Source organism: Mandrillus leucophaeus, unplaced genomic scaffold (genome assembly GCF_000951045.1).
Source record: "Mandrillus leucophaeus isolate KB7577 unplaced genomic scaffold, Mleu.le_1.0 Scaffold522, whole genome shotgun sequence".
Taxonomy (NCBI): domain Eukaryota; kingdom Metazoa; phylum Chordata; class Mammalia; order Primates; family Cercopithecidae; genus Mandrillus; species Mandrillus leucophaeus.
In genome coordinates, this window is record NW_012105609.1 from 965,330 (window position 1) to 976,104 (window position 10,775).

General features: G+C 56.2%; 2 protein-coding genes across 6 annotated transcripts in view; one reads left to right on the plus strand and one right to left on the minus strand.

The window, feature by feature from the left end:
- TSNAXIP1 (translin-associated factor X interacting protein 1) overlaps nucleotides 1-4,619 on the plus strand; it is a 25,565-nt gene extending 20,946 nt beyond the window's left edge. For 2 of the 5 annotated variants that reach the window (XM_011996719.1, XM_011996717.1), the window contains exons 5-16: nucleotides 187-280; nucleotides 1,148-1,344; nucleotides 1,694-1,829; nucleotides 2,215-2,384; nucleotides 2,467-2,626; nucleotides 2,702-2,832; nucleotides 2,987-3,112; nucleotides 3,244-3,396; nucleotides 3,515-3,624; nucleotides 3,801-3,927; nucleotides 4,024-4,130; nucleotides 4,306-4,619. In XM_011996719.1, coding sequence (XP_011852109.1) covers nucleotides 274-280; nucleotides 1,148-1,344; nucleotides 1,694-1,829; nucleotides 2,215-2,384; nucleotides 2,467-2,626; nucleotides 2,702-2,832; nucleotides 2,987-3,112; nucleotides 3,244-3,396; nucleotides 3,515-3,624; nucleotides 3,801-3,927; nucleotides 4,024-4,130; nucleotides 4,306-4,546 — 1,665 coding nt within the window. In that variant the 5' untranslated portion in view covers nucleotides 187-273 and the 3' untranslated portion in view covers nucleotides 4,547-4,619. Of the gene's footprint in view, nucleotides 1-186; nucleotides 281-1,147; nucleotides 1,345-1,693; nucleotides 1,830-2,214; nucleotides 2,627-2,701; nucleotides 2,833-2,986; nucleotides 3,113-3,243; nucleotides 3,397-3,514; nucleotides 3,625-3,800; nucleotides 3,928-4,023; nucleotides 4,131-4,305 lie in introns of all 5 variants that reach the window. The other 3 variants (XM_011996718.1, XM_011996720.1, XM_011996721.1) reach the window with 3 other exon arrangements.
- Nucleotides 4,620-4,707: 88 nt separating this feature from the next.
- The window catches only part of CENPT (centromere protein T), a 27,119-nt gene continuing 21,051 nt past the window's right edge, over nucleotides 4,708-10,775 (minus strand). Inside the window, exons 3-15 of the mRNA XM_011996716.1 lie at nucleotides 10,169-10,519; nucleotides 8,988-9,078; nucleotides 8,760-8,847; nucleotides 8,544-8,640; nucleotides 8,286-8,422; nucleotides 8,108-8,144; nucleotides 7,758-7,900; nucleotides 6,930-7,088; nucleotides 6,305-6,628; nucleotides 5,962-6,055; nucleotides 5,218-5,394; nucleotides 5,025-5,129; nucleotides 4,708-4,941 (exon numbers count right to left, since the gene is read on the minus strand). Of these exons, the coding sequence (XP_011852106.1) occupies nucleotides 4,818-4,941; nucleotides 5,025-5,129; nucleotides 5,218-5,394; nucleotides 5,962-6,055; nucleotides 6,305-6,628; nucleotides 6,930-7,088; nucleotides 7,758-7,900; nucleotides 8,108-8,144; nucleotides 8,286-8,422; nucleotides 8,544-8,640; nucleotides 8,760-8,847; nucleotides 8,988-9,078; nucleotides 10,169-10,278 (1,686 nt within the window). The 5' untranslated portion in view covers nucleotides 10,279-10,519 and the 3' untranslated portion in view covers nucleotides 4,708-4,817. The remainder of the gene's footprint in view (nucleotides 4,942-5,024; nucleotides 5,130-5,217; nucleotides 5,395-5,961; nucleotides 6,056-6,304; nucleotides 6,629-6,929; nucleotides 7,089-7,757; nucleotides 7,901-8,107; nucleotides 8,145-8,285; nucleotides 8,423-8,543; nucleotides 8,641-8,759; nucleotides 8,848-8,987; nucleotides 9,079-10,168; nucleotides 10,520-10,775) is intronic.

The following is a 10,775-nucleotide window of genomic DNA, read 5'->3' on the forward strand; positions in this document are numbered from 1 at the left end:
GGCTGAGGCAGGAGAATCACTTGAACCTGGGAGGCGGAGGTTGCAGTGAGCCAAGATCGCACCACTGCACTCCAGCCTGGGTGACAGAGCAAGACACCATTTCAGGAAAAAAGAAAAAGAAAAATAGTTCCCCACTAAGGGTGGCAGCTGTGGGCCAGGAGATGATGGGTTCCCTTTTCTTGCCAGCCTTACAGAGAGATCTTTGAGTTCTTCATAGAGGACTTCAAAACGTACAAGCCATTACTATCCTCCATCAAGAATGCATATGAGGGGATGCTGGGTAAGAATGCACCTCCTGCCAGGCACAGTAGCTCGCACCTGTAATCCCAGCACTTTGGGAGGCCAAGGTGGTGGATCACTTGAGGTCAGGAGTTTGAGACCAGCCTGGCGAATATAGTGAAACCCCGTCTCTACTAAAAACACAAAAAAATTAGCTGTGCATGGTGGCACACACCTATAATCTCAGCTACTTGGGAGACTGAGGCAGGAGAATTGCTTGAACTTAGGAGGTGGAGGTTGCAGTGAGTTGAGATCACACCACTGCACTCTAGCCTGGGCAAAAGAACAAGACTCCATCGCAAAAAAAAAAAAAAAAAAAAAGAATGCAGAAATGCAGCTCTCCTCCTTGTCCCAGCCTGGAAGGGGTGGAGAAGATCCTATTCGACCTTCTGGCGCTCCACAGCAGGGCTGGGGCAGCTACCCAACTGGGCCTTGAGGTCACCAAAGCCCCTCAGCCATTCTGCACAGACTGTTCCGTTATAGGGCACCCCAGAGCACCTGACCACCCCTGTCATTGAGAAGCACAGTGGAGCAGTCCCTGTTGAAAACAGAGTGAACCCCAGGAGAGAGTGAGCACCTCTGGGAGTCAGCAGGCTCCCCTGCCAGGCTCAGGAGGTACCGGGCATGGTGCAGCTGCAGGACTTAAGGCTGTAGGGGAAAGGACACGGGAGACACCCCGGTCTTCATCTGAACTCTGCCCTTGGTTTAAAATCAAGTGCAGGAAGGCCTGAAACAGGGACCATGGCTTTGAACAAGGCATGCAGACACTCTTGGGGTTTGCAAGTGACATAGCCACTCACCCATGACCTTAGGGTCTGTGTCTTCTGTCCATGGCCCCAAAGCAGCTCTCCCACCTGTCTCTGCTTAGCCCACCAAAGGGAGAAGATCCGGGCTCTGGAGCCCCTGAAGGCCAAGCTTGTCACTGTGAATGAGGACTGCAATGAGAGGATCCTGGCCATGAGAGCTGAGGAGAAACATGAAATCTCCCTGCTCAAGAAAGAGAAGATGAATTTACTAAAACTCATTGACAAAAAGAATGAGGAGAAGATTTCACTGCAGAGCGAGGTGAATGGAAGTGGTGTGATGACCCCGAATTCCTGCCAGTCCCACTACAAGGGTGACCCCCTACCCCGCTCTGCCTTTCTACAAGGAGTGACACACTGAGCCACCACCTTACCCCCAGAGCCTTGCTAACTCCACCCTCTGCCCTGCTGCTAGGCTCAGCACTTTCCCCAAAGGGGGAAGCAGTGGTACCTTGCCGAATTCTTAGAAATGGCCAATCTCCTCCTTCTTTCACCTTTCCTGTTCGCAGGCCCTAATGGGGCCACCCAGCACCCAGCCCACTCCCTGGGGTGACCGACTGCATACAGGGGTTCAAGGGCAGCCCCTGACCACACAGCCACCTTCTCCACAGGTGGCCAAACTGAGGAAGAACTTGGCTGAGGAGTACCTGCACTACCTCAGTGAGCGAGACGCCCGTAAGATACTCATCGCAGACCTGAACGAGCTGCGGTACCAGCGGGAGGACATGTCATTAGCCCAGTCCCCAGGTAAGCCTGAATCGGGTTTCTCTCTTCTCTGAGATGCTGGAGGAGTCTGGTCTCACTCCTAAGCCCCATTCATTCAACATTCCTAAGACCTGCTCATTCCATAACCATTCAGGGGGGAGATGTCCCTGCCTCTCCCAGGGCTGTGTATCTTCTGAGTTGAACTGAGAATTGTAGGAACACAGTTGGTAGCTGAGGCAGCTTAGGCTCCTGGTGGGCTGGACAGGCCTGTTACTCAGTTTCTTGGGCTTCTAGACTTCAGCCTGAAACCCTAGGCTGGTAGCACTGTGGGCAAGACCCAGGGAACCCCAAACGGGAAGGGCAGAGGGCTTCGGGCAACCCGAGAAAGCCAGGGTGACACGGGCTGGTGGGCCCCCTCCCCTGGCAGGCATCTGGGGGGAGGACCCTGTGAAGTTAACCCTGGCTCTTAAGATGACCCGGCAAGACCTGACCCGCACGCAGATGGAACTCAACACCATGAAGGCCAACTTTGGAGATGTAGTCCCTAGGAGGGACTTTGAAATGCAGGAGAAGACCAACAAGGATCTTCAGGAGCAGGTGCTGAGGCAGGCAGGCAGGGCCAGGAGGGTAGGACGGGGTCTCACAGGTGGGGGGCCAGGGCCAATGTCCTTGCCCACAGCTGGACACCCTGAGAGCCAGCTACGAGGAGGTTCGCAAGGAGCATGAGATCCTGATGCAGCTGCACATGAGCACGCTGAAGGAGCGGGACCAGTTCTTCTCTGAGCTGCAGGAGATCCAGCGCACTTCCACGCCAAGGCCTGACTGGACCAAATGCGAAGGTGAGGGCAGCCAGCGGGGCCCCAGGTCCTGCTTACATGTGGGCCCAGACTCCAGCTCCCTCTCCCCACATGCAGATGTGGTGGCTGGGGGCCCAGAGCGCTGGCAGATGCTGGCTGAGGGCAAGAACAGCGACCAGCTGGTGGACGTGCTCCTGGAAGAGATTGGCTCAGGGCTGCTGCGGGAGAAAGAATTCTTCCCTGGTCTGGTAGGGGAGGCCCCAGGAGTGGGGCTTGGGCCAGAGTCAGAACAGCCATGCCCTGCTGCTCAGATGAGCTTTCGGGGAACCAACTGGGGCTCTTCCCTGCTTGAGGGTGGGGCCACAGATGGGTCCAGAGATGAGCTGATATCCTCCCTCCTAGGGTTATGGGGAAGCCATCCCTGCTTTTCTTCGGTTTGATGGCCTCGTGGAGAACAAGAAGCCAAGCAAGAAGGATGTGGTCGACCTCCTCAAGGATGCCTGGAAGGAACGTCTTGCTGAGGAGCAGGTCAGATCTCACCAGCCACTCTGGTCCAGCGTGGTCTTCATATCCAGGGTCCTCTGGAGGTCCAGAGGTGCCAGGGATGAGGGCCAACCAACCGTAAGGCAGGCTGACCGAGCATTTCCTCAATCCCGCAGAAAGAGACATTCCCAGACTTCTTCTTCAATTTCCTGGAGCGTCGCTTTGGACCCAGTGATGCCATGGCCTGGGCTTACACTATTTTTGAAAATATCAAGATCTTCCACTCCAACGAGCTTATGAGTCAGTTCTATGCAGTCTTGATGGGAAAGGTGAGCTGGGGCCTATTCCCCTTGGGGAGACTGAGAGGGGTCTTTGTCCCTAGCATAGACCAGCTTTGCCCCCACCACTCCCAGGAAGAGCAAGTGAATAATGCTTCTCTCCTTATAGCGGAGTGAGAATGTGTATGTCACCCAGAAGGAGACAGTAGCCCAGCTGCTGAAGGAGATGACAAATGCTGACAGTCAGAACGAGGGGCTACTAACCATGGAGCAGTTCAAGTGAGAGGCTGGTCCAGGCCACCCCCAACTCCTACCCAACTGTTCCTGCATCTGCAGGGAAAAGGGGCACCTGGTGGGAAGGGCCACAGCCTTGGAACTCACTCCCTTTTGAGCACTACGGAGAGGCACAAGCAGGCCTCAGCAGGTCCCTGTTGGCCCTCATGTCTCCCCTACAGCACTGTCCTCAAGAGTACCTTCCCTCTCAAGACAGAAGAGCAAATCCAGGAGCTGATGGAGGCAGGGGGCTGGCATCCCAGCAGCAGCAATGCAGACTTGCTCAACTACCGCTCACTGTTTATGGAGGTGGGTATGTGGGTCCGGGAACTGGCCTGGCCCCTGCCCCAGCCTTGGTTGGACCCAGGCCAATATGCCCTCCCCTTGACTTGTGGCCCATCCCAGGATGAGGAGGGCCAGAGTGAGCCCTTTGTGCAAAAGCTCTGGGAACAATACATGGATGAGAAGGATGAGTACTTACTGCAGCTAAAGCAGGAGCTGGGCATAGAACTGTGAGTGACCCTGATCCATAGGCAAGTACCACAGGCTGGGCCCCTGAAGCCCCTGGGTCTCCCTGTTTACCATGCACCATGCACTGCTCAAGCTCAGCACAGAGGAGGGCACCTGGGAGTCTGGGGTATGGAGAGGAGGGGTCAGGGCCTGTCACTCTCTTTTCCTGTGGGGCAGCCATGAGGAGGTGACTCTGCCCAAGCTGCGAAGGGCCCTGATGACCATCGACCCCAGCCTGGACAAGCAGACTGTGAACACCTACATGAGCCAGGCCTTCCAGCTCCCTGAGTCGGAACTGCCAGAGGACAGTGACGAGAAGGAAGAAGGCGTGGTGGAAATCCTCCAGACTGCCCTGGAGCGGCTTCAGGTGATTGACATCAGGCGTGCGGGACCTCGAGAGCCAGAGCCTGCAAACTAGGAGCCTGTGTGCAGCCTGCGTGCTCGTCCTGCTAACCCCTAGCTTTTAGTATAAAAGCGTTTGTCTAAACCCATGCCATTCTCCAGACTGTGCTGGGGAGTTGTGGGGGGGAATCAGTCCTTGCCTGGCTGGCCCCAGGACATGCACCAAAATGCAGAATATTCTGTTTATGACACTTTATTGATGCTGGGGGGGTGGGGAGGAGACCTGGAGAAATATGTGGGGGCAAGAGGCCCCAGGTGGGGACAGGGAAAGTGTCGAGGCCTGGCCACTACTGGGCAGGGAAGACAGAGTTGCCACTGTACGCACAGGGGATGAGCAGCTGCCGGTACTCTAGGGGCAGGTGCCGCTCCACTAGCACGTGCAGTGAGACTTGGTCAGTGACCAGGCCCTGCCTGCAGTGGAGGAAGAGAAAGGACAGGCAGAATCAGCGCCAGAGCTCCCCCAGCCAGCACCCCCACACCTTCCGCCCTCTCACCGCCGCATCAGCAGCTCCAGGTCCTCTGGCTTCACAGTCTTGCGGCCAGCATGAGCAGCAAATACCTCCAGGTCATCACAAAGATGCTGGAAATATTTATCTAGGCTGCCAAGAAGGTGGGGATAGAGCAGGCTGAACAGTCTGATCATGACCTAAGGGGTTCCTCTCCCTACCCCACGTGCCCAGGACTCACCACTTCTCCACCATCTCAAGAGCCTTCCTCTCCATGGGCATCTTGGCAAAGAAGCTAAAGAGTTTCACATAGTGGCTCAGTCCAGCCTTGTGGGGATCTTGCCGGGGCCTGGGGCCGGTGGTCCGGGGCCTAGGGGGACGCCTGACCAACAGAGGCTCTGCAGGCTCTGAAGATAAGCTGAGGGCAACAGTGGACAGAGGGAGCTGAACTTGCCTCAGGAGGCCCTTATTCAAGGGCAAGTCTTGCTGGCTCCTGCTGAGGCTGGGGACCATGTGGCCCTTGGCCAGCCAGGACCAGCAGCCCTGACCACCTGCTGAGGGGCAGCTGGGTCAGGGGGCCACAAAGAGGCCAGTCTTTCCCTGGGGCTCTGTTCCTCCACAGTCAACTTGACATCCTAGTTCAGGCTTATCTGTATTGATACCTGCTTGGGTCCATGACCCCAGGCCTTAGAATGGACAGTCTCTTCCCTTACTCTACTGCTGCCTTTCCCGATTCTGCTAATCGTCCTCCAGGAAGACTTTTCTGACTACAAACCGACCACATACTTTCCCCTTTCCCCTCACCCAGGCTCCTCTAAGCTCTGGAGGCAGGGGTGCTCTTGGTGAGCTCTCCCCAGCCCAGCTCCGGCTGCCCTGCTAGGTAATCATCTGCATACCCGTAGGAAGGGGGAGGACCCTATGTACACAGCGTACCCAATGCTCCCTTCCCAAGAGGCCCATGAGGAATGGGGTTGTGGGATCTTACACTGCAGCACCAGGCGGTGGGGCTGGCTCAGGAAACTGATGATGTCGCCTGGCCTGGAGAGACTCAGGGGTGCTGGAGGCCGACTCTGGACTTGCTACAAAGGAAGAAGGATGGGGTCACAGGAATTCCAGGCCTGACCATCTCACCCAGGCCAGCACAGCCACAGTATTTCTGTCCTGTTTCTGGTGGAACCCATCTAGCTCCAGCCAAGCGGGTGCCGCTCAGAGTCTCCCTGAACCCCTACCACCACCAGTGCCCGGAAACACAACCCAGGCAAGGCCTTTCTGTGTGCTGGGGCCTGAACACAGCTGTCACCAGTCACCCCCTGCACTGGGCCTCTTACCTGCCCTGCTAGAGGCATCCTCATCCCCTGAAGATGCTCCTGGCCCCTCGGCCTCAGCAGTCCCCTGGGATCCCTCTGCTTCTGTCACCTGTGTGTGTCCCTCGGGCTCTTCTGCCCTGCTGGGTCCTTGTGCTCCTGTTGCCTCCATTTCACTCACACTCACACCTTCTTCTTCCATCTTTTTCTCTGCCTCTTCAACTCCATTGTGTAAGGGCTCTACTTCATCTTCTCGGGAGACACCACTGCTGGTGCTCAGGAAGCCCAGAGCAAAGGCATCGACCTCCTCTGCCTCTCCTGCCGGAAACTGGGCTGGTTTCCCAGGGCCTGAGTGAAGTGAAGAGAATACAGGCTGGAGATGCAGCAGGCCAAGGCTGCATAGCGCAGAGAAGGGTAAAGATGGACTAGCAGACCCAGCCCTGCCCACTGAGGAAAGACAAAGCCAGAGGCAGCACCAGGACATGGATCTGAAGTCTCCTGGCCCAACATGGACTCTGCTCTGAGATGAAGGAGGCAGCCACAGCCAGGGGGCTCTAGGGGCACAGAGGGGCTTGAAGAAGGAAAACCACCATTGTCAACTCTCACCCAAGCTAAGTTTGGCTCCAGGCCATCGGCGCCACACACTCACTATTGTTCTGCAGCCCAGGCCCACTGCTCTGTGTCCTGCGACCTGCAGCCTGCTCAGCGTCTTCAGCCCCAGTGTGAGGCGTGCAGGGCAGGGAGTGATACACGTTGGGGGAGCCAACTGTGGGCTGAGAGAAGGGCTGGGTGTCCTCCAACACAATGTCTGTGGGCAGAGTAGTAACAGGTTTTGAGGCTGTCACATGGAGATCAGGGGCCAGCTGGCTCTCAGCTTATTCCAGGCCCACTGGCTGCTACTCAGCATTGCCAGAGCCTGGACAGTGGGCCGCATGAGTTCGCCCTGAGTGGCCTTCAGAGAAAGAAGACGATCTAGTACGTGAGGCTTTATCTCCTACAGCCCTCCTTGCTTACCTTCCTGTTCCTCTGCCTGGCAGTCCCAAGCCCCCACAGCTGCCCACCCACCAGCTGCCCACTTAAAAAACCTCTTCGCTGCTTGTTCTGCTCCTTCTTCCCAAACTCTCTTCTTACCCTGGTGAACCTGTTTTCTGCAATCAGGCTCCCAAGTCAGCTGGAATTGGCCAGCTGATCCTGAAACCTGGCCCCTTTCAAAAAGTTTCAGCCACCACACCACACCCCTTTCCGACCTCCAGCCCTATAGTTTAAGGATATGGGGCCCTGGGAGACACCGAGGGACCAAGGTAAGGGGCCCCCTGTGGAAAGAAAGCAGAAATTCCTTATAGACCCACTGACCAGAGTTGCTCGCTGTCCTTGACCCCACCGAGAGGGGGTGCAACCCTGACTCAGCATCACCTCCTATCTGTCATGGCAGGGAGAGCTTTCCCCAAAGGCCAGCAGGGGAAAACCTCAACCTTACTTGGAGGAGCCAAGGAAGTATCTCGCAGATCCCGCAAAAAGGCACCCACATCTACAGCTCGGCGGGCGGGAGGTCTGCGGGCCAAGCCAGGCCTCTGAACTGACTGTGGCTGAAGAGGTGTGGCAAAGGTCAGGTTGAGGGAGCTGGTGAGAGGAGGGAGGCACAGAGGAGTCAGGTACCTGAGACCCAGTTTGCCCAGAGATCCCTCCATCTGCCCTGGGGCTCTCATCTCTTAGAACAGAGCCAACATGCTGTGAGGCTAAAACTGGCAGGGAGTAGTGTGGCCAGATTCCATCCCAGGCAGCACCTCCCTCCCCAAGCCTCTCCTCCACCCACCCCCAGAATAGCACCTGGTGAGGGAAGAGGCATCAGCATTCCCTTGAGGCTCTGTCAGCAACCGGCAAGATAATGTAAAAGAAGAAAACCGTGGTAAGTGATCCAGGCCTGTGAGGGCCCTCTCTCAGGACTCCTCAGCCTCTCCAGAGGACAGGAGGGAGAGGGTAGCAAAAGTGGTGTCCAGGGCCTCACCTTGGGAGAGAGGCAGCCCCTGGTCCACTCCCTGCTGAAACATCGACAGTCTTAGCCTCTGTTTCCTCCTTCCAGGGGCCAGCAGACCTGGAGCCAGGGTTGTGGAGGGCTCGAGCTCAGGAAGTTGCAGCTCCAGGCTATAAGAATGGAGCTTATCTCAGACAGGCCAGGAAGTCCAATTCTGGCTTTTGCAACCCTCAAGAAACTCCCTGACTAAGCTGCCCATAGCACAGTCCAAGGGGGTGGAGTTCTGTGTACCTGCCGCGACTGCTCTCTCTTCTGGAGGGTTGGACCACCTGTGGTGCTGGCACTGGCTTCACTACCGACTCGGGCATCAGGATGGAAGACTCTGGGGCTGCAGAAACACCAGGGAGAGGGTGGGGCTGACAGAACAGGTCACCCTGAATGAAAGATACCACAAAACTGGTGTTGGACTGGTACCTAACTCTGACCGGCAGGCCAGCACTCACTCACCAGTTAGTAGGATGTTCTTCAGCAGCGTCCGAGGTGTCTGTTCCTCCAAGTGCCCCCTGGCCTGAACATGGGCCGATCTGCCAATAGACTATCGGCAAAAGCACCAAGCAACCAGTCTGTCCGTTTGCCTTGAGATTTCCTCAAGGTGGGCTCCAGAGCAGAGCTAGACCTTAACCCCCCTCCCCGAGGCAACCAGGGCCCTTTGGGGTCAGTGGGTGGGGTACTTACCCTGGCTCCACGGGAACGCCCTTTGGCTATCGTCTTTGTTTGGCCACTCAACCTCCTGGAGGAAGCCGTTTCAAGCAGGGCTCTCTGGGCTCTGCGTAAAGACCAGCAAAGCTGAGAATTACAGTGAGGAGGGATAGAGAACATAGAGACATGCCTTCATCTGGGTCTTGGTATGAAGGCTTTTTCCCTCAGGGCAAGGGACCCAGAAACCACTTGCCCCTACTATCGCCCCTGTTCCCAGCCCTATGTCAGCAGTGTGGATGAAGAAGACCCCTGGGGTATGGGAATAGAGACGGCATATGAGTGAACCAACCAGGAGGGGCTGGGAAAGGCTTCACAGAGATGACTTCAGCATAATCACAAAGGGTAAGTAGGGGTTAGCCACACAGACAAGAGGAGCAATTGGAAGAGCATCCATCCCAGACATGAAAGTAACAATCCATGAAGGATATTAAAGTATTTTAAAATCTTTTAAGAACCTGGTACCCCAGACACCTTAGTCTCTGGGTGTTCCCAGGGCGCAGCTCCCACCTCATGGGTGTAAAACCTATAATGAATGGCTTCTCATTCCCTATAAAGGAACTCCATTGTCCCAGTCTGGCAGATGTCAACGTATGCATTCGATGCACCATGAGCTCACCACAGCCCTCACCCACCGCCACTCCCACCAAGTCAGGCCAAATTCCCTGCTCCTTAGCAAAGCATCTTCCAGTTGCTGCCTCCCAACTTCTACCCAGGCTGTCCTCTAGCTCCTTTCCCATTTCCAAGCTGGGGACAGTAAGACGATGCGCAGGAACAGTGGGAACCCTCGGGCAAAAAAAAAAAGTTCAGGGCAAATGCTTAGGCAAACCCTGGCTGGTTTGAGGAAAGCAGCCTAGAGAATAGAGTAGAAGGTGAGATTCTGAGCGCCTATCCTCCATCTCCAGTGGCCGAGCCCCCAAAGACTTGGGATCAGTCAGGCTCTGTGGTCCCGAGGCCTGGCTGCTGGAGCCCTGGGGGCAGGGGCACAAACCGCTGGCCCGGGCCCGGCTAGAGCAATAGAGCCAGTTCTCAGAGTCCCAGGCCCTGCTCCTCTCTGAGACTTAGTTTTCTTCTTGAACAGAGTCGGCCCTGGGTCCCACCCAGACCCCACTCCCCAGTCCCTCTAGTTGCTCAAGTACTCGGGGAGCCCCCTCACATACCCAGCCCGAGCACTCCGGGGTCGCCGCGGGGTGCGCGGGTCCGCTGTATCCAGCACGCGTCGCAGCAGAGTGCGCGGCGTAGGGTCGCCGTCAGGGTTGTGGTCAGCCATCGTCTCGGCCCCGGGCCCTCCTAACCGCCCAGCCAGCAGCAGGGTCCGCCTTCCCGCCGCCACAGTTAAGCTAACTCTCGCGATGCTCCCGCACAGCCCCACGGGAATTGTAGTTCTCGCCCTATCACAGCTCGCGGGGTGGACGGTGATGGTTGCAAAGTCGGTCTGCTTTGGAGGCAGCCTCGCTGCGGGTAAACCTCGGTTAATGTAATGCAAGCAGCCCAAGTCTTGGCTTCTTCATCTGTAAATTGAGGTTGATACCCACCTAACAAGAAGCTTATAATGATTCAAGGAGTTAATGTTTAACTCATAGAGTCTAAAACACGGTAAGCCAGGGCATTGGTAACTAGCAATTGCTATTATTAGAAGGCTCTCTCATTCCCATCTCTCTATCCGAAGCGGAGGAGAGACGCTTGGGCCAGGAAAAAGAATTTTATCCTACATACGACCTGGTTAGATTTGCATTTGCAGGCTAGGCGGTGGCTCACGCCTGTAAT